The sequence below is a fragment of the Myotis yumanensis genome, unplaced genomic scaffold (assembly GCF_028538775.1).
Source record: "Myotis yumanensis isolate MYYU_CA2020_CCGP unplaced genomic scaffold, mMyoYum1.0.hap1 SCAF_1, whole genome shotgun sequence".
NCBI lineage: Eukaryota > Metazoa > Chordata > Mammalia > Chiroptera > Vespertilionidae > Myotis > Myotis yumanensis.
Window position 1 is genome coordinate 236,961,737 of NW_027223752.1, and position 22,001 is coordinate 236,983,737.

Sequence of the window (22,001 nt, forward strand, 5' to 3'; positions counted from 1 at the left end):
CGCCAACCTGGCTTTTCTAAGCTAGAAAGCGATGGCGGCCAGGGTGGAGCACGTTCCTGCTATTGGTCTCGTTTCCCAGCTGGCCCAGAACTCAGGGTGGGGGAGAGGAGAGCTCTTTACGACCCCCTCGGGCACTCCCAACAGCTGAGGGGGTTCCTTTTATTTCCAAGAAACCGCTAAGAGGAGGATGAACCTCAGGGTCTAGATGGGGTGTGTGGGAGGGGAGATGCCAAGTAAGACAGAACATCCGTCTGCAAAGGTCACGGTGCACAGCAGAGGGGCCGGTGGGGGAGGGGGAGGGGGTGGGGAGGAGGCATTAGTCCAGCTCGTGCTGTCTCACTGCCCCGTGTGTGTCTGTGTGCGCTGCTTCTCCCTGTGGGCGATGGGCATCTTGGGGGCCTTGCTTTTCTCAGCCTCTTCCCCGGCACCGCGCACAGCGTCAGGCGCTCAGCGGGAGCTCAGTCCACCCTTGCTGAGAGAAGACAGTGTTCATTGGACACAGGACTCCTCCACGAAGCCTTCCCTTGCTGGGAAGATGACAGTGCGGGTTGCCATGGGAACCAGAGGCATCACAGCTGCTCTGCTCTGGAGCGGTCCTCTTCTGTCCCCCATAAAAATCCCTCCCTGCTGGTCAGACACGCAGGAACCCCACACCCTGCAGGAAAGCCAGCAGCGAGCGAGGCACAGGTGTGAGGAAGGGCTGCTGCCCACCTTCGCTGGACAGCGGAGCAAGGACGCTGTGTCAGCCGTCTGGTGGTCTAGGTCCGTGGTCGGCAAACTGCGGCTCGCGAGCCACATGCGGCTCTTTGGCCCCTTGAATGCGGCTCTTCCTAAGCCTTAGGAGTACCCTAATTAAGCTAATAACAATGTACCTACCTATATAGTTTAAGTTTAAAAAATTTGGCTCTCAGAAGAAATTTCAATCGTTGTACTGTTGATATTTGGTTTTGTTGACTAATGAGTTTGCCGACCACTGGCCTAGGTGAACCCTGATGTCGATCCTCCAGAAACCTAGCAACGACCTAGACACCTGTCATCCATCTGATGGTCACACTGCTCCACCTCTGCTCCCCCACGGCGATGCTCCTTTCAACAGCAGCCCCCACCTACTGTCACCGTCACTGCTCCCACCGCCTGCCCCTGCCTCCCCCACACCCGCTCTGGTCACCCATAGCGTCCCCATCACGAAAGTCAAGACATTCCTCCGGCCTCAGGTGACTAAACTCCAGCAACGTCAGGCACGCTGCCCACTCCTTCTTCCGGATCCCCTTTTCTCGCCTTCCTGACTTCCCCGCCCTCCCGGGTCCCCGACTTCTAAATGTGGGAATTCCTTAGGCCCCCATCCCGGTTCCCTCTCCTCTCTGTCCTCTCTCGGAGGTTCCTCCCTCAATCCCACCTGCGGCCCAGAACTCTCTGAGAACAGACCCACACGACTGCCCACTGACACCTCCATTCGGGGTCTCCCAGGCATCGCCACCTAAAGCCCGACAAGAGTGGCTCCCCCCGCGCTCCCCCTGCTGCTCAGCCTGAAACTCAGGGTCAGCAGTGCCGGCTTGCGAACCCGCCCCCAACCCATCGGCAGGTCCTGCTGACTGTCCCTCAAACGCCTTGATTCCACCGACACATATGAGCCCGTAGATGGACGTCAGACGGGCCTACATCCTGGGGGATCCTCCGGGAGGATGGCCTCACTCCACTCGGAGCGAGGGGCGAGGGAGCAGCTGAGGGATGGACTGTCACGGGGGAGCACCGCTGTGTGGGTGGCAGGAATGCCCCCCCCCCCCCCCCGTGAGGGTGTCCTGGACACGGCGGACGTCCTCGGGGGAGCGCTGGGCCACCTGTGAGGCCGTGTCACACCTGGGACGTGCTGGGTTATCTTCTGGTTTGAGAAACCTCGAAGCTTCTCACAACCTTCGCTGTCAAAGTCACCGGACAGTGACTGTCCATCACGGCCATCGCTGTGGGTGGCTCCCACCCCACAGGTACCTACTGTGTGTCAGGCACCGTCCACGGCATCGGAGATGCATCAGAGACCCCTGTCCTGTGAACTGACCGCCTGGGCGGGCAGCCACATTCCAACGACATCACAAAAACAGACAAGCAGACTGCGTGCCTTGGACAGCCTGTGCGATGCGAAGAAAACTGGTTTTTAGGATAAAGACCGGAGGCGGAGCTGCTCCAGGTAACACCGCGCACTGGCTGTGCAACCCTCCAGCCACCTCCCCAGGCTCCTGCCACCGGCCCTGGCTTCTCTTTTTTCTTTTTTTACTATATTTTTAAAATTGATTTCAGAGAGGAAGGGAGAGAGAGAGACATACAGAAACATCAATGATGAGAATCACTGATCTGCTGCCTCCTGCACACCCCACACTGGAGATGGAGCCTAAAACCCGGGCATGTGCCCTGACTGGGAATCGAACCGTGACCTCCTGGTTCATAGGTCAACACTCAACCACTGAGCCACACTGGCTGGGCTGTCCTGTCCTCTTTTTGATCATCAAATGCCACCCCCTGAGCTCTGCACATGCTGCCCCCCACGGAGTGCCCATCACTGAAGCCTCCACACAGCCGACCCTCCCTTGGAGGGACCTCCCCGAGCCCCCGAACTAGAGCAGCCATTCCCCCCGCTGCCCTGGCCACGGGGACGCGTGCGCAGCTGTCGGGAAGCACCTGTATTTTGTCATGAACTTGGTGGGGACAGAAGCCAGGACTCTGGAGCACCCCGCAGCCTGCCGCCGCGCCCACGCAGAAGGGGCTCCGCGGGAGCTGCTGCCTGAACGATCCGCTTGGAAATCACTGCACCGCGAACCAAGAACCCAACCAAAGGAGGAGTGAACAAAGGAGCCCTGGGCGAGCGGCTTCAGGTCTGAGAGGAGGAACAGAACCACAGCTCGGGGTGTCTCTATAGACGCCAAAGACAGCGGTCACAGAACGGCTTCAGGTCTGAGAGGAGGAACAGAAGCACAGCTGGGGGTGTCTCTATAGCCGCCAAAGACAGCGGTCACAGGAGCACACCCCGCGGCGGCACAGGGAACACAGCTCCCGGAACCCCTGCTTTGCACGAAGCACAATTCTGAGAGCTCAGAGGGCGGTGCTGGTCGCATCGAAAGACAGGAATAAGCTTCCTCCGCCTGACAGAAACAAACGCAGGCCTGGAGCTCCGTTCTTCTCATTTTCCTCGCCTCGCTGGGAAATTCTAAGCTCAGGCTTTTTAAAAAGCTGTGATGTCAGGCCGGGCCCAAACCCATGACCACGCGTGTGACCGTGGGCAAAACCAACAAACCTTTCTGAGCATCAGCTCCCCCCGAGAGTTGCTGCCAGAATTAAGGGAGATCTCGGGCAAGAGGTGCTCGGCGGTGGTCAGGCCAGAGCAAGGCCCGAGCTCAAACCCTGCCGGGACCAGCCAGTGGTGCCCCGTTCCTCCTTCCTCCTGTCCCAGCATGCCTGGGGCTGAGCCACCTCCATCAGGGCAACAGTCAGGGAGCCTAATATAAATTTCAAAGGAGCCCGGGCTGGTGGTTAGAGCATCGGCCCACGCACCTAAGGTTACAGGTTCAATCCCCGGTCAAGGGCACGGACCTGGGTTGCAGGTTCAATCAGGCGGGAAGCAACCTATCGATGTGCCGCCTCCCCCCTCTCTCTCCCCTCCTTGCCTCCCTTCCATTCTCTCTAAAAATCAATGGAAAAAATATCCTTGGATTAACAACAACAACAATCAAAGGAAATACCCCCTCCTCAAGTCCTCTCCGCAGAGCTGGCCTCCAGAGAAACAGCCACGCAAGCCAAGCAAATGCCCTTTGTCAAAAATCAGTCAGGGAGCCTGGCCGGTGTGGCTCAGTAGTTGAGTGTTGACCTATGAACCAGGAAGTCACGTTTCGATTCCCGGTCAGGGCACATGCCCAGGTTGTGGGCTCGATCCCGTGTGGGGCGTGCAGGAGGCCGCCGATCAAAGATTCTCTCTCATCATTGATGTTTCTCTCTCTTTCTTCCTCCCTCTCTGAAATCAATAAAAATATATTTTTAAAGATAATAATAATAATACCACCTGCTCTGGGGAGCATTCCCATGACCCTCTCAGAGGTAATCACTTCTAGGCTCAGCTGGCCCTGATCTTCCCCGTAGCGTGCTGCTCATCAAACTCTGACAGGCACTAGGTCAGCCTGTCTCAGCACAAACCATGTCTTATTCACCTCTTCTCCCAAGTACCAAGCATAGTGTTCAGTGCATGGCAGTTGCTCGATTATGACCACTGAGTCATGAGTGACTGCATGAGTTCATGAATGAATGAAACGTGCCCAGCGTTCGCTCTCATGCCTCTCCCGTTAAGCCACTCACCACAGCTAAGAAAGCATCATAAGATTAGAACTCTTACTCTTCCAGGGCTTGCAGCATGCTCCCGGGGTCCTCTGAGGACAGGATGCCAATCATCTGGTCATTCAGAGCCAGATCTTCATTCACACCGTCGGCCGCTGTGAACTGGGAGTGCTCCAGCCTGCTCTCCTGATGCCGAGCCTTCGGGAGAATTGCAGAAACAACAGAGTAGGCCTTGTTGCGAATGTCGCGTGTGGAAAGTCAGGAGGGAAGGTGGGGACTCATAGGCCTCACCTCTGTGAGCAGGGTAAACTCATCAAAGAAATAGGATCATAATTCCAATAGCCCTGCACAGAGTGATGTGGCTAAAACAAAGCAATGAATGGATAGACCAGTGGTCGGCAAATTGCGGTTTGCAAGCCACATGCAGCTCTTTGGCCCCTTGAGTGTGGCTCTTCCACAAAATACCGACTTCTGCGCATGGGCCATGGAGTTTCAATCGCACGGTACATGTGCGCCCACACATGGTATTTTGTGGAAGAGCCACACTCAAGGGGCCAAAGAGCCGCATGTGGCTCACGAGCCGCAGTTTGCCGACCATTGGGATAGACCATTGCAACCAGTCAAGGCCTATACAAATACTTCACCATCACCACCATCATCACAACCATCACCATCATCATCACCAACAGCACCACCACCATTGCCATCCTCACCATGACCATCACAATACCACTATCATCACCACCACCACCATCACCACCACCACATCATTACCATCATTAATATCACTGTCACCATAACCACCATCATCATAATTATTACTATCACCATCATATCCTCACCATCACCACCATCATCATAATCATCACTATCACCATCATATCCTCACCATCACCAACATCATCGGCATCACCATCGGGTAGAGAAAAATTACAGTTGGCAGATAGACTTCAACATCATGAATCTGCCAGGTTTCTAATTAGCATATACAATTGTAAGATTGAAGTGACATCAGAAATAATTAAGCCCAACCCTCTGATGGGATCGATGACACGTCTGCTTTGTTCCTGCCGGGGTTCTTGTTCCAGCATCTAAAAGGGTTCAGCAATCTGGAGAAGGCTGTGTGTAACTTAAAGAGTCCAGAGACGAAGCATAATTTTGAAAGGCATATGGGGGTCAGAGGAGCTTAGCTAAAAGGAGCTAAGATCTCCTTGTCTCAGGACCCCATGCTTTTTATTAACACAAATTGTCCTGAGGCGAGGTGGAGATACACACTTCAGAGGGTCAGGGTTTCGTATAGAGTCCATTGTCAGAATGGGGGAATTTGCCTATGGCTGTTCAGGTGTTTGGCCAGTAGGAGGCAATAACATGTAGATTAAGATGCCCTGAGCTGTCTGGCAGCTAAGCAATCATCCCTTTTCAGGTTTGGGGAAATGCCATCAGCCATTCCCAACAGGTGACAACTTATGTGACTCAGCCCTTGTTGAGTCCCCAAGTTCCATCAACCTTTTGATGAAACTCTTGCAATTATGACCTGCTGGCATTGGCTTCCAGCAGTCCCCAATATTAATTCTGCAGAAATGGGTGATAACTATAGCTAACATTTAACAGTAATTCCTGCCCCTGTGCCTTGTATGTGTTATATCATGAAACTATCACAAGAAAATAAATGTTGTTGCCCTCACTTTACATATGAGGAACCTGCAGCTCAGAGAGGTGAAGTAACATTATGTGAGTTGACACAGATCGTAAAGGGCCAGGTGGGTATTTGATCCCAAGACAATCTAACCCTAAAGGCTTCTTCTGTTTTACATAATGTTGTCTTATCGATTGCCACCATGCTGGCACCAACAAAGAAAAATGTGAAAAGATTTCATTCTGTGCTGCAGGAAAAAAAAAATACCGCAAGTGTTTTCAACCTTAAATCAAATTCACACTTTGCTTTCCTCTCCGCGGTTGTAATGATCAGCCTTTAATCTTCAGGAAATGAATCCTGCTCCTACATCAAAGTGAAGGATGAGTTTTGTTCTTCTGTGACTGATAACAGCTCCGGGAGAGTAAGCAGGATGCCTGATGAGATGGCCATTTTTCTCCTCACTCTTGCTGCCAAGGAGATTGTGGGCTGACCTCACACTGAAATGACAATTCTTTCCTCTGGCGAAGCAGGAGCAAATTGAACAAGGGGGCAAGCCTTCCAGCCTCCAGAGAGAGGGGATCTCCAGAAGCCAGTCTACATTTGGCCACTTAAAGCAAGTTGTTTAACTTCACGGGCCTCAGTTTCACCAATATAAAGGGAGAAAGATGATAGCTGTTCCTCCAAGTTGCTGGGCCTCTGGGTAACAGCAGCTCCAGCCCTCCATGGCCCTGAAGAAGCACTGACTCCCAGCAGTGCCTCTGGCAGCACTCCTGCTGAGCTCATCTCACTCAATGAGTGCTGTCCTGCTTTCCCCAATACCACCAACAGCATCATCATCATCACCATCACTACCATCATCACTACCACCATCACCAACATCATAATCACAATCACCATCATCATCATCATCACCATCACTACCATCACCAACATCATAATCACTATCACCATCATCATCACCATCACCAACATCATAATCACTATCACCATCATCATCACCATCACCAACATCATAATCACTATCACCATCATCATCACCATCATCAACATCATAATCACTATCACCATCACTACACCATCACCAACATCATAATCACTATCACCATCACTACACCATCACCAACATCATAATCACTAGCACCATCATCATCACCATCACCAACATCATAATCACTAGCACCATCACCAACATCATAATCACTAGAACCATCATCAACATCATAATCATCATCACCATCACTACACCATCACCAACATCATAATCACTAGCACCATCATCATCACCATCACTAACATCATAATCACTATCACCATCATTATGATCACCATCACTACCACCATCACCAACATCATAATCACTATCACCATCATCATCATCATCACCATCACTACCATCACCAACATCATAATCACTAGCACCATCATCATCACCATCACCAACATCATAATCACTAGCACCATCACCAACATCATAATCACTAGCACCATCATCATCACCATCACTAACATCATAATCACTATCACCATCATTATCATCACCATCACTACCACCATCACCAACATCATAATCACTAGCACCATCATCATCATCACCAACACCAACATCATAATCACTATCACCAACATAATCACTATCACCATTATCATCATCACCATCATCAACATCATAATCACTATCACCATCATCACCAACATCATAATCACAATCACCATCATCATCATCATCACCATCACTACCATCACCAACATCATAATCATTATCACCATCATCATCATCACCATCACCAACATCATAATCATTATCACCAGGGGTCCTCAAACTTTTTAAACGGGGGGCCAGTTCACTGTCCCTCAGACCGTTGGAGGGCCGGACTATAGTTTAAAAAAAAAAACTATGAACAAATTCCTATGCACACTGCACATATCTTATTTTGAAGTAAAAAAACAAAACGGGAACAAATACAATATTTGTATTTGCATGTGGCCCGCGGGCCGTAGTTTGAGGACCCCTGATTATCATCATCATCATCACCATCACCAACATCATAATCACCATCACCAACATAATCACTATCACCATTATCATCATCACCATCATCATCATCATCACTATCACCATCATCATCATCATCATCATCACTATCACCATCATCATCACCACCATCACTACCATCATCATCACTATCACTACCACCATCACCAACATCATAATCACTATCACCATCATCATCATCACCATCACTACCATCACCATCATCATCACTAACTATATCACCACCATCACCATCATCATGTAAAGGAAAATTATAGTTGGCGGATGACTTCAACATCAAGAATCTGGCAGGTTTATGATCAGAATACAGAATTGTAAGATAGAAGTGACTGCTGCTTGCCTGAGGCCTTATTCATTCCTTCACATATGTACTGAGTGCCTTCTAGGCACCAGGCTCTGTCGTGGGCAATGGGGATGTAGCAGACACCATCTGTTTTCTGCCCATGTTCCCTCACCCTTGCCACTTCAGTGCCCACAACCCCAAGATCCACCAGCCTTCAGAGCCCGTGCCTGGGAAATACCACCCTTCATCTTGCCCCGCACCTTGGCCTCAACCAATAACCATTGGGCCTTGGTGGACAAATACCCCAGCTCCTTCCCTGAGGTTCATTCCACTGTCCCCAGAGTTCCTGAGCACAATAAAGCTCCAGGTGCCCACAGGGGTAACTGGATTGGCTGCCTTCCCTTCCTGCCTCACTCCCCCAGCCCTCACCATTATTCCCTGGGGTCCCTTCCCATATAATCTACCTGCATTTGGATCCTGGTCTCAGGATGTGCTTCTGGGGGAACCCAGACCAAGACCGGAATGTGGAGACTGAGGAGTTTAGAGGGGCCCAACAGATGAGGGAAGTGCTGCATGGGGTCTACAGTGCTGTGTGGGAACCCAGGGAGAAGCCCCTAACTCAGCCAGGAAGTGGCCAGTGTTGACTTCCAGGGACAGGCAAGGCCCGAGCTGAGTCTTAAAGGACAGGTCCAAATTATGCTCAATGAAGAGCAGAGACCGAAGAAGCTCTGAGGCGAGTATGGAGGGCTCGGCACTCCCAGAGAATGTCAAGTCACTGGGGGGAGGGTTCGGCTGCAGTGTGAGGCGGAAAGTGGCAGGAGCGGTGGGCAGAGGCAGGGCCCGGGGGCTGTATAAGCCGTGCGAGGGAGTCCAGGCTTCCCCCTGAGGATGAAGTGAGTCTCCAACAGCATTTCAGCGGGGAGTGTGGAACCGGACCTGAGTTAGGGTGTGGCAAGACGACGGAGCTCACACAGGTGGGCGCTCAGTTACTCAGCCAGACCACAGGGGTTCTCCACACTGGCCACTCGCAGGGGCCTGGACATCAGCGCTTGTCTGTAGTTCCCCAGGGGATTCTGATGTCCACCCGGGATTGAGACCCATTGAACTGGAGGATAAACTTCAACTTCACAACCATCACCAAGCAAACAACCCCCCAGGAAGAAGATGCGTGCGGAGACTCACCTGATATCTGGTGAACATGCTTCTCTTGAAACACTGATAGCGAACCATGAAGAAAAGTGTGACCCAGGCCAGCCCAAGGGAGACGATGAAGGCCACGAAGAACCCGGCTGCATGAAGGCCATGGTTTGGTAGAACCTACTGGGACAAGAGCGTGACAGGGACTCACCTGCGGTCATACTTTACATCTTTCAAGTTGAGCTACAACTTACTTATAGCAGAACAAGGATGGAGTCAGCGAGACCGAGCTGGGGTTGGACGCAGCTTGCCACCTACTAGCTGGTGCCCTTAAGACAGCGGTTCTCAACCTGTGGGTCGCGACCCCTTTGGGGGTCGAACGACCCTTTCACAGGGGTCGCCTAAGACCATCGGAAAACACATATATAATTACATATTGTTTTTGTGATTAATCACTGTGCTTTAATGCTGTTCAATTTGTAACAATGAAATTGGGGGTCACCACAACATGAGGAACTGTATTAAAGGGTCGTGGCATTAGGAAGGTTGAGAATCACTGCCTTAAGAGAAGTCTAGTTTATCTATTTTTCCTTTTGTTGTCTGTGCTTTTGGTGTCATAGCCAAGAAATCATTGCTAACCCAATGCCATGAAGCTTTCCCTCTATGTTTTCTTCTAAGAGTTTCATAGTTTTAGATCTTACATTTGTCTTTGATCATTTTTGGCTAATTTTGGTAGATGCTTCAAGGTAAGGGCTCAACTTCATTCTTGTGCATGTGGAGATCCAGTTTCCCCAACATCATTTGTTGAAATGACTGTCCTTGCCCCCATTGCATGGTCTTGTCGCTCTTGTTGAAAATCATTTGACTATACATGTGAGGTTTATCCAGGGTTTTTGATTCTATTCCATTGGTCCATGTCTGTCTTTATGCCAGTACCCTGCAGGTTTGATGACTGTAGCTTTGTGGTACGTTTTGAAGTCAGGAAGTGTGTGACTCCCAGTTTTGATCTTTTTTAGGTTATTTTGGCAATTCAGAGTTCCCTGAGAGTCCATATGAATTTTAGGATGGGTTTTCCTATTTCTACAAAAAGATGCCATTGGCATTTTGACAGAAATTGCATTGAATCTGTAGATCAGAACAACATGAGGTCTTCCGGTCCTCGTGCAAGGATGGCCTAACACTTAGTTGTGTCTCCTCTCATTTCCCTCAGCGGCACTCTGTGGTGCTCAGTGTACAAGTCTTTCTCCTCTCGGTTAAGTTTCTTCCCCAGTATCCGATTCTCTTTGATGCTACAGTAAATGAAATTGTTTTCATAATTTCCTTTTTATATTGTTCATTGTAAGTGGACAGACATGCACTGATTTGTGTGTGCTGAACTTTTAATAGCATAATGCTTATGTCCTAATGTAACATTTTTAAAGAAGAGACAAAACTATATACACAAGAAGATTCCACTTTCATTAAAGTAAAAATAACATCTATGCGCACAGACACGCATGTAACCCAGAGCTGGTCCGCAGTGGGCCTGGGATGCACACCCAGCAGCCTGGCTGTAGTCTTCGTGCCACAGCCGCCTCTCGGGCTCCGGCCTCAGCGGACCTTCCCCCAGGAGCACTGCCCCTGGGTCCTCAGATGCACGCAGTCCTTGTCTGCTGTGGGGCACGGCCGTCCGCCCCTCCCCCCCCCCCCAGGTTCTGAGAGGGGACTGCACCCCGTGGGCATAAACACACCCGGGGCAGCAGGAGCGCCCAGGCTGGACCTTCCTCTTACCGTTACTGCTTCCTCTGCTGTGATGGTGAGCAGGGCTTTCAGCTGTGTTCTGTTCTAGAAAACAAAAAAAAAAACGTGTTGGTCAACAGGTTTTGGAGTCTGACGCGTGGGGTAACGTTTGGTGTACTTCCCACCCACTGTGCCCAGAGCCCTAAGGGGCCTGACTGTGGGGGTGTCAGAGCGTGCAGGGTTCTTAGTCCCGTCAGGGGGGGAGGTGGGACCTGGGAGGCTGCCTTCTCTCCCAGAGGCGCTGTGGCTCCTACCCCGTGTCCTCACTGAGACACTGGCAGCCAGCTGCAGCCGAGAGCGACAGCCGGGTCCTAACCGGCTCACGCTGCGCGCTCCTCTCCCTCGGCCCCGCCCTGTCTTCCCACACCCAAGGCCCAAGCAGACAGGAGCTTCAAGCGCTGGGAGCTGGTCTTCGCCTCTGCAAAATGTCCATCCTCACCCGGGCCCACGGCAAACACTCCGGGCTGGGAAACACGGTCCGGTCAGCGCGTGAAGTCAGAGGCGCGACTGGGTCCCTCCCTGCAGGACCCGGGGCTGCACTGCCACTGGCCCCGAGTTGCCTTGTTGGCTCTGACAACCGTGTCATCTGAGACTTGATTTAACCCACCCGGTTGCCAGGCCTCTGAAATCGGGAGTGCTTCTAGGCCAGTGGTTCTCAACCTTGGCTGCACATTAGAATCACCTGGGAATCTTTTTAAAATCCTGATTTCTGGGCCTCATCCTCCGGAAATTCTGTTTCTTTGTTACCAATGTTGTGGCCCCACCCCATAACAGAGAAACAGAATTTCCAGAGGATGAGGCTCAGAAATCAGGATTTTAAAAAGATTCCCAGGTGATTCTAATGTGCAGCCAAGGTTGAGAACCACTGTTCTAGGCCGTTTTATTTCTATTTTTTAACTCTTCTCTGTCCTCTGTCCTTGACTTTGTGCTGAATTATTTTCTGAGAGATTTGTCTTTTCTGACAGTTTCATATTGTTTTCTTGTATCCGGTCCTTCCCTTCTGGAATCTTCCATTTGATCTAACTTTACCTGGGATGTTCCCCCTATTGCAGCAGCAACGCCACACACAGGCCCGTCAGCCTCGGGTGCGAGGGCCGGGCAGCTGTGGGTCTGAGTCTGCCGCTGCCCTGTGACCTGGGCAGTCCCCTCTGGTCTTGTTTCCCAGGCGCGTGAATATCCTTTCTCCAGGGGCTGACGCCAGAACTAAACGGCCAAAGCAACTAGCACATGAGCTGCTTGAGGACAAGGACGGAACCTCCCCCTCCCGGGCCCCCAGGTGTGCACAGCGCCTGGCACACGCCACACAACCAGGGCATTCACCGCCCACGGGGATTAACAGAGAGGTGAATGCATGGGCTGAACCGTGCCCCGCCCCCCAAATCCCCAGGGTGAAGCCAGCCCTCCCCCAGTGCGACAGGATGTGACTGTGATTAGAGATGGGGTCCTCTCAGGGGTCATTAAGGTCAGACGAGGCCATCAGGGTGGGCTCTGTCCAGTGGGACTGGTGGCCTTATGGGGAGGGGAGGACACAGAGGGACAGGCCTCAGAGGGAACCACCCTGCGGACACCCCGACCTCGGACTCCAGCCTCCCGGTGTGAGGGTGTAAGAGTCTGTTTTAAGCCATCTCATCCGCGGTACTTGGTCATGCAGCTCCCGCAAACCAACCAGGGTGAAGGCCACTGGCTGGATGCTCGTTCTGCGCACGGCACGGCAGGAGCATCAACATCTAGTATCAGTGATCCTCCTAAGTCTGCCGCGGCCCACGGCGTTCAGTGATCACTCAGGGACACAGCGAGGGGTCAGGGCCCCGGCTCACGGCAAAGTGTGTGAGATGCCTGGGCCTGTGCACTTATCTGTAATTGGATGTCACTGAAGGAGGAAGGCAGGGAGGGAGGGAGAGTCAGGGGAGGGAGGAACAGATCATGTGCCCTACGTGTGGATGCTGCTAAAACCACCTCCCGGGCAGTGAGCAGGCAGACAGCAGAGCGACGCAGCCATACACACCGCGGAGGCGCTCTGGAAGGTGAGCAGGGCCGGCAGCAGCAGGACCTCTCCACGCCCAAGGTCCCCGGCCTCCAGCGAGGCTGTGTAGCTGACTGAGAAGGAGTCTCCGACTGCTCAGAGAGAAGGCACATGGGGGTCACGACAGGGCCTCTGCCACGTAGCCACGCCCACCGCACCCCAGACACCCATGTCCCACCACCAAGAGATAGCCATGCCCAATACCCCGACAGCCACACCCACCACCACCAGACAGCTACATCTTCAAGAGGAGGTGGCCACCGAGGCCCACGTGGGCAGTAAGGGAGTCTGAGACTCCCCCACCTGTTAGCAGGGAGAGTATGCTCACCCTTGGCGCCCTGGCTTTTCCCTTGGGAGGGGCTGTGGGCAGGTGCCAGGGGCAGGAGCCCCTCTCTGCTCCTGTGATGTCATACCTGCCCCTCCCCCCCAGCACTGCATCAGACGGGGTCTGTCTCCCGATGCAGGATGTGTTCAGCTCACTCTCGTAGGAAATCTAGAACCTTCCTGTTTGCTTCGGAATCCAGGTGGGATGTGTTCATCCCAGCATCCCATCCACGCTAAGGGAAGGCATCTGCAGGTCTGTGGGCCCTGGTGACAGGGTACCCACTGCCGTGTGGACACGCCAGGCAGTGGGGTCTGCGCACAGCAAGCGGCGCCAAGCCAGGGCCTGCAGGTCTTACCTACGCATGCCCTCCAACTTCGCCTCCCTGTGTGACAGGCTATACCAGCCTAGCATGGGTTCCATCTCTCTGTACTCACACCTCTCTCCGGCATATCCCGAAACGGGCTCCGCTTACTGAGTGATGGCAATTTTGGTCATGTGGGTGATGGATGCACTGGGGTTCACTATAAATCCATCTTTGCTCATGTTTGAAATAAGAATGAAATATAGCCCTGGCCGGTTTGGCTCAGTGAATAGAGCATCGGCCTGTGGACTGAAGGGTCCCAGGTTCGATTCCAGCCAAGGGCACATGCCTGGGTTGCGGGCTCGATCCCCAGTGGGGGTTGTGCAGGAGGCAGCCGATCAATAATTCTCTCTCATCACTGATGTTTCTATCTCTCTCTCCCTCTCCCTTCCTCACTAAAATCAATAAAAATACTTTTTAAAGAAAGAATGGAATATATATAATACTTTAAAGACTCTTTCCCCAAATCCTCTCTCTCTGTAAGTGAAGTAACAAATCCAGCCTGTCAGATGCAGATACTGGAAGGCGGTCCCCTCCTCTGACGGCCCATCCGCCGGGAGGACTACCTGGGAGAACACGTGTGCTGTGTCTAAGCGCACGCCTGTGGGCGACCCCGTGCTCCTCGAGCCTGCCGTTCCCTCCCTGCCCGGCCCCGCTACCACCACCTTGCAGAAACCGCCGCCTGAAGGCCTGCAGCCCTGTCGACGTCTTGTTTCCCGCTGACTCCCTGACGGTGAGGCCGGTGATGTTGTCGAGCAAAAGCAGATCTGACAGGTCGGAGGCCCCCGGCGCCGCGGTGTTGTTCACCAGCAGATGCACCTGGGCCGTCTGCGCCACGCTCGGCCCCGACACCTGCGTCGGGATGGAGAGAGGGCAGATTCAGGGAAAAGGCCCACTCCCTAAAACGGTGCTCCGGCTCCACTTAGGCGCGTTAGGTCAGGCAGAGGTCCATGTACTATGCACGTGTGTATACATGTGTGGAGGGGCACACACATGTGTGCACCCGCTCATACTTGCATGCACATGGCACAAAACGTCCCTAGGACAGAGGGCATGAGGGTCTCACAGAGGTTCTGAGAATTCCCCAGGCTGATCTCAGAGGCCCGGGAGAGTCCTGGCACAGCCAAGCTGTGGCCTAGAGACAGTTTGCAGTAACCGGGACCCTGGGATGCGGTGAAATCGTTCCTACAGAGAAACGTAGAGAAAGCATCCGGGCACAGAACCAAAGTCAGGCTGGGGAGAGCGACACTGGGTGCCACCGAGAGAAGCAAACAGTGGGCTGTCTCCCTCCCTGATCTGGAGAGTTGGCCCCAGAACCCGCCGGGGCCTCTGCCTGCCATCTGGTCTCCAGCGTCGCCCGAGCTGGGCTCCTGCCTGCAGGCCTGTGCCCCTTCAGGTTCTGTCCGGCCACGTCTGGCTTGGCTGTTGGAAGCAGCCCAGTGCCCAACAGCTGGGCTCCCCACCCGGGCTCTGCAAGCTCGCCCTGCTCCCCTCTCTAACTCATCTGCCACCCTCCCTACCCCTCCTTTGCCCGGCATGTCCCCAGGAAAGTGACTCAGGGATACAAGTGCAGAAAGCAGGTCGGAGACTGTGTGCCGTGCACGCACCTGTGTAGGGGGAAGAGGAAGGTGTGGGTCCAGATACACACAAGTACACACATGCACACTTAAGATTGCATGCATGTGGAGAAAACATTCTACGACATGGAGGGACTGGAACACTCATTGTAGGGGGCAGGGCACAGGACACCCGCGGGCCTGGGACAGGATGAGGGCTGTGCACAGGGTTCGCTCAGAGGGCTGGGGCTGCCCCACCCTGCACATCCCAAGGGAAGGCTGGCCCTGGACCAGCTCCTGCGGGACTGACCTCCAACGCCCTTGGAACACCGCCTGGAAGGGGGTGTTCACACACCTGTGGATACCTGTGGCCTCGGGCCACAACAGGGAGTGCGTGCTCACAGGGGGATTCCTGGTGGGGCCACGGGCCACGGGCCACGCTGTGTCATGGTGACCTCTGGGGGGGCTGGAGACTCAGTAGCTGACCCACCCCAATAAAAATCCGGGACACCAAGGCTCAGGTGAGCGTGCCTGGCTGACGTCACGCTTCACTGGAAAATTAAACGCTGTCCATTCAATTCTCCAGGAGAGGGCAGTGGGGAGCTATCCCTCTGGAATGCTGCCCCACGGCTGCCCCGGCTGCCCCAAGTGTGTTTTCCGTTGCTGAGCACAACCTCTTTGCTGAGTTCTGTGAGGCCTCCTGTTTGTTTAGTTTTGTTTTGTTAATCCTCACTTGAGGGTATTTTCCCATTGATTTTTAGAGAGTGTAAGGAAGGGGGAGAAACAGAGAGAAACCTAGAGGTGAGAGAGACACATCAACTGGTGGCCTCCTGCACATGCCCCGATCAGGGCCGGGGACCGAGCCTGCAACTGAGGCACATGCCCCTGAATGGGGAGCAACCCTTCAGTCTGGGAACCAATGCTCTACCCACTGAGCAAACTGGCTAGGATGGTAACGCCTTCTATTGAACCACTGAGCCTGAGGGTGGGCTTTCGGGCCCCACCACAGGATGACGCAAAAGCCGTCTCGTAGGATTAAAGGCCTAGAAGATGGTAAATAACTCTTTAAACTGTCAAGCACCACAGCCCTGTGAAAACCTACGGTAAGTGATCCCAGTGGATTTTCACTAACAATAATTTCACCGTCACCAAAAAACTTAGCCCTGGTGAAATAAGATGTAAATCCCTCGTTGGCCAGCTCATCACTCAGTGCCCAGACCTGGGTAGGTGACCCTGCGGTCTCCCCGTTCTTAAATGCGTCGCCTCGCTAATCGATGATGTGGGCAAAACCCAATTATTTTCCCTCCGCGCGTGAGCCCCCTCCGAGCACTCACCACCGCACATTTCTGGAAAACCACTCTGTCCTCAGAAGTTCCTTGAGTGTCTCTTGAAATGTCTCCACGCTACAAGGAGATACAGAAATTATTAGGAAACAAAAACCATGTCATGCCGCACGCATTTAGGGAAAGTGCAAGGTGCACTTTTGAGGGGGTAAAGCAATGCCTTCTGCTAGTCCAGCACCTGCCTTACGTAACCTCGGAGGTTTCTTTTAAAGAGCAGCAAAGGGTTGGAACCCAAACCCAGGAGGAAAGAGGAATGCGGGCTTTTCCTGGTCTGGGTGCATGGGAGCGACACCCGCTGTCACAGGGACGCCACAAACCAGGGCTGGCATTTCAGCCGGAGGCATTAATGACTGCTCACGCCTCCTGGGTGTCGGCCCACGGGGTACACCAGCCCACACAGGGGTGACGGAGTGGACGCGGGTTGCCGTGCACAGGGAGGACTCCCGTCAGCTGGTCCATCATCCACGTAGAGAAGGCGCCCAGGTCTGGCCCGCTCCAGCCCTGCCATGGCTCCCCTGGAAAATCCCAACGGAGAGCCCGGGCTCGCCCACCAGACGCCAGCCCTGCCGCCCCTCATCCTCACAATGTGTTCGTTCTGCCCTTGCCACGTGCCCCCTGACCCAGGCCTGGCCCCCATAAGGACACACCCTTTACCTACATACTCTGAATCACAGACCGGGCAGGGCAGCTCTCAGTGAGGTCAGTAACTATAATAATGGCCATTATTTCCCTGGTGCTAGGCGTAGGCCCATCACTCTATATACCCTAATTCTTTTTATTTAAAATACTAGTGGCCCAGCGTGTGAAATTGCGCACAGTATGCCGCCCGCCACTTCCGAGGGAGCCGGCGGGAGCCGGCGGGAGCCAGTGGGAGGGGGTTCTGGGGGAGGGACCGAGAGGTGCTCCATGCGATGAAGCCAGTCACGTACACAGCCCCACCCACCTGCACATGCCTGCTGCACACTCAGCCTCCTGCCGACCGGTTATTATGCGTGAGGGCATGACGACCATTTGCATATTAGCCTTTTATTATATAGGATATTTTTATTGATTTCAGCGAGGAAGGGTGAGGGAGAAAGACAGAAACATCAATGATAAGTGAGAATCATGGATTGGCTGCCTCTTGCACGTCCCACACTGGGGATCGAGCCTGCAACCTGGGCATGTGCCCTGACTGGGAATCAAACCGTGACCTCCTGGTTCATAGGTCAATGCTCAACCACTGAGTCACGCTGGCCGGGCCATACCCAAATTCTATTTCTCCCATTTGAGAGATGAGGAAACTGGCTCATGGAGGCTAGCTCACCTGCCCAAGGTTGCACAGGCAGGAAGCTTGGACTCTACCCCGGCCTGTGTGACTCCACACCCTATGATCCTTCCACAATGCACACCCCTCTCCAGAGTGCTGCCCTCCCACTGCACAGGGGCACAAAGATGCACAAAGGAGAAGCGATGCTCCTGAGGACGCCTGCACTCGCAGCAGCATCAGTCACCAGGCCTCTGCCTCGTGCTACGCTCCCGGCTCTGTGACATGCCAGCACCCCAGCCAGTCTCTGAGCCCTCACGCAGGGTCCTGGCTGGCGAGTCCTCTGATGCTCACACAGCATCCTGCAACCAGCTAAGAAACACAGCTTGGCCTGGCCAACGTGGCTCAGTGGTTGAGCGTCAACCTATGAACCAGGAGGTCACGGTTCGATTCCCAGGCAGGGTACATGGCTGCTTTGTGGGCTTGATCCCCAGTAGGGGGCATGCAGGAGGCAGCCGATCAATGATTCTTTCTCATCATTGATATTTCTATCTTCCTCTCCCTTCTCTGAAATCAACAAAAATCTATATATATAAAAGGCTAAACGAGCAGCTGACCAGCTAACCGGCCGGTAGGTATGACACACACTGACTACCAGAGGGTAGACGCTCAACGCAGGAACTGCCGAGCAACAACAACTTTGCAGAGTGCCCGCTCACACTCGGGGACCCCTCGGGGGATGTTGGACTGCCGGTTTCAGCCCGATCCCCATAGGCCAGGCCGAGGGACCCCACCTGCCTGAGGGACCCCACTCACTCCGCAGACGCCCTTCAAGCCCCAGTGCTGCTCCAGGTGTGGCCGGCCAGGGAGGGACCTCGGGAGGTTGGTTCCAGGGCTGAGGCAGCCGCTGGGGCTACTGCCTTGGCCTGAGGCAGCCGGGGCTGCAAAGGCCTACTCTTGCACAAATTTTGTGCATCGGGCCTCTAGTCTATAATAATAAAAGGGTAACATGCTAATTAGGCTGGATGTCATTCCAGATGAAGCTGGGGCCAGAGGGAAGCTGCCCGGGTCCTGGGTCCCGGGTCCTGGAGGGAAGCCGGTGCTGGCAGCCGGGGGAAGGAAGGCCTACTCTTGCACAAATTTTCGTGCATCGGGCCTCTAGTATATTTATAAAAGAAAAAGAAACACAGCTTGTAGAGCAAATACGTGCAGGAGGGGCAGCTGAGCACAGAGGTGCTGATGCAGGAGGCGCTGCTGTGAGAGGCTTCCACGAGTTAGCTGAGGACTCCCCAGTCTTCCATCTGCTCAGGCCCAGGTCTTCACTTACTAGTACATCCTTGACCCACACTCAACTCATGTTCAGTGTCAGTTTCTCCATCAACCCACACCCACTCCCAGCAAATCCCACTGCCTCTACTCTACCTTCAAAACATTCCCACAACTCAGCACCGCTCACCGCCCTGTCCAGCCCGTCTCCATCGCCCGCCTGGTCTCCACCTGCCTCCTCTCTTGGTCTCCTGACTCCCTCCACTGCCCTGTGCTCTATTCTCACTCCTGCCATAGGGATGCTTTAATTATTAAAGTTTAATAGGACGGCTCAGAGCACGTCATGTGCCTGCTCCCATGGCCTCCATCCTACTCAGAGTACCAGCCGGAGGCCCGACCACTGGCTCTACTCTTTCTGTGGGGCCTTTCCTGGGCCCCTCCTCACCCTCTGGCCTCACCCCTCCCCTCCCCCTGCTCTGCTCCTCTGCACAGACCTCCTTGCTGGCTGGCCCTGGACCACACCAAGCAGACCCACCAATGGCCTTAGTCTCACTATTATCTCAGCCTGGAAAGCTCTTCTCCAACATGATCTTGACCTCATTCATCCCATACAGGGAGGGCTCTGCTCAACAGGCCGTCTCCTCAAAGCACCTCCCTGCCACCCTGTCTGGAGGGCACTCGTCGCCCTCTCTCGATCCCCTTCGCCCGCTGTATTTCTCTCTCTGTCACCTCAACCACCATCTGTCACCAGGGCGACAGCATTACCTAGTGTCCTTCCCCTGCCCTGAGAAAGCAGGTCTCCTACGAGCAGGGACTGCCCTGTGCCCTTGTCCTGAGCCCCCAGAGCCCCCAGGGGGGCCTCCGGAAGCACTGGGGACGAATGGCCCTCTCGAAGCCCCTTGTCCACTCCGCCCTTCACCCTCTCTCCTTCCAGCAAACCTGCAGGAGAACTGTCCTTGGGGATGGGAACATTCTATGGTCCGGGCTTCCAATACATCAGCCACCAGCACAGGGGCCACCGAGCACTTGACCTGTTTACGTTTAAACAGCTACACGTGGCTCTGGCTACTGAAGTGGACAGAGCAGGTGGCGACCGTGTGGGAAATGGGGTAAGTGCCTATTGGCTCACTCACCTCTGTGGGAGGAGAGAGAGAGAGGATAGGTTAACAGGGAGAGTTTATGTTCAGGTTTTCAAAGTACTTTCTTGCAGAGCCGAGCAACAATCTTCTATCAGAACGTTCCGGCACTGGCTTCCCGAGGGAGGAGCAGGTGCAGAACAGCAAGGAGGGGTGGGGAGGGGGCAATGCCTCTGGACTGGGGCCAGGGCCTGAGCACAGGGCTTCCTGCAAAGCCAGGCCACTTACTTGCCTCCTCGGTGGCAGGAACAGGCAAGGGGACCCTGTGAAATGCCTGTCAGGGTACTTTTTAAAAGCTCAGTAATTGACGCCATGGTATCACTTTTGTCTTCTCTAGGAAAAACCTGAGAACCAATAATAGAAAGTGAAGGAGACCTCATTAAGAGACCTGCGATCTGTAGCCCCCTCTGCAGGTGCCCTGGGGCAGCAGGTAGAGACCCTTCCTGGACCAGGGGGCTGGGTGAAGGATGGCCGGTGGACCCCAGGGTGGGGATAGCCCCTGAGCCCACATTCCTGGGAACAGAGGCTGGGGTGTGCCACGGGCCTCGGGTGTACACAGGGGAGGGAAGTGGTCAGAGGTATACACCTGGACAGACCACCTAGAGATCTGGGGGAGATGGGTGGGAGAGAGCACAAATCAGGGGGCGAGGGAGACCCAGAGAAAACAGTCCAGGAAGGCCAGAGGGGAAGGGGTGGGGACTGAACCAGGGCAGGTGGCCCTGCGGGAGGGGCAGACATCTGGCCTGATCAGGAGAAAAAGGCAGCAGGACTGGTGACCACTTGGGGGAGAAGAGGTGAAATCTAGGGTGACAGCCAGGGCTTCGAGTCTTCCCAGTTTGGGGACCGCAGAAGGAGGAGCAGGGTGGAGAGGGCAGTGGCTAAATCCATCCGCCAGGAGAGTGCAGCCAGGCGCAACTCCAGCCGGTGATCCCCAAACTGTTCTCCTGGCAACCGGCGCTCTTGGTGGAGCGCTCCCTCCCTGAGACGTGAACTCACCAAACTCTCACATCGCCCCCTGCGCCCTCCCTTTCTGCTCAGATCCCGGCTCCACGGAGCCCAGCCACCGCAGTCAGACCCCGGACGGGCGCCCTCCTTACCTGCGCCGCGCGCTCGGGGCCCGCCCCGCGGGCTGCGCGGGGACCCGGGGGCGCCTGCGCGCCGAGGGGATGCTGGAGGGGACCCGGGCCCGCGGGGAGCCGGCCTCGGACCCCGGGCACAGCGGGCAGCGCCAGGGCGGCGACCAGGAGGCCCCCAGCCAGCACCCAAGCGGCGTGCCCCGGGGAGGCCGCCCAGCCCATCGCCGCCCCGGCTCCGCGGCTCCAAAGTGGCGGGCGCGGCGGCGTCTCGGGAGTTTTGGCCGCTTCCGGGCCCGGGCCCGCCCCGCCGGCCGCCGCCGAGCATGCCCAGTGCGCGCCCAGCCCCGGGAAAGTTTTCTGGAGACGCCAGGGGCTGGGCTCGGAGGGCGGGAGGCGGTCCCGGCCAAGGACCGGGTGGGAGGGAGCGGGCCAGGCTGGCGCGCCGGCGCTCGGCACTACCCACCGCA

General features: G+C 54.6%; 1 protein-coding gene across 1 annotated transcript in view; it reads right to left on the minus strand.

Annotated features, from left to right (window-relative positions):
- EVC2 (EvC ciliary complex subunit 2) overlaps positions 1-21,765 on the minus strand; it is a 49,949-nt gene extending 28,184 nt beyond the window's left edge. Inside the window, exons 1-7 of the mRNA XM_070399571.1 lie at positions 21,556-21,765; positions 16,802-16,870; positions 14,577-14,763; positions 13,208-13,317; positions 11,194-11,247; positions 9,469-9,603; positions 4,373-4,512 (exon numbers count right to left, since the gene is read on the minus strand). Coding sequence (XP_070255672.1) covers positions 4,373-4,512; positions 9,469-9,603; positions 11,194-11,247; positions 13,208-13,317; positions 14,577-14,763; positions 16,802-16,870; positions 21,556-21,756 — 896 coding nt within the window. The 5' untranslated portion in view covers positions 21,757-21,765. The remainder of the gene's footprint in view (positions 1-4,372; positions 4,513-9,468; positions 9,604-11,193; positions 11,248-13,207; positions 13,318-14,576; positions 14,764-16,801; positions 16,871-21,555) is intronic.
- Between the last annotated feature and the right edge of the window lie 236 nt (positions 21,766-22,001).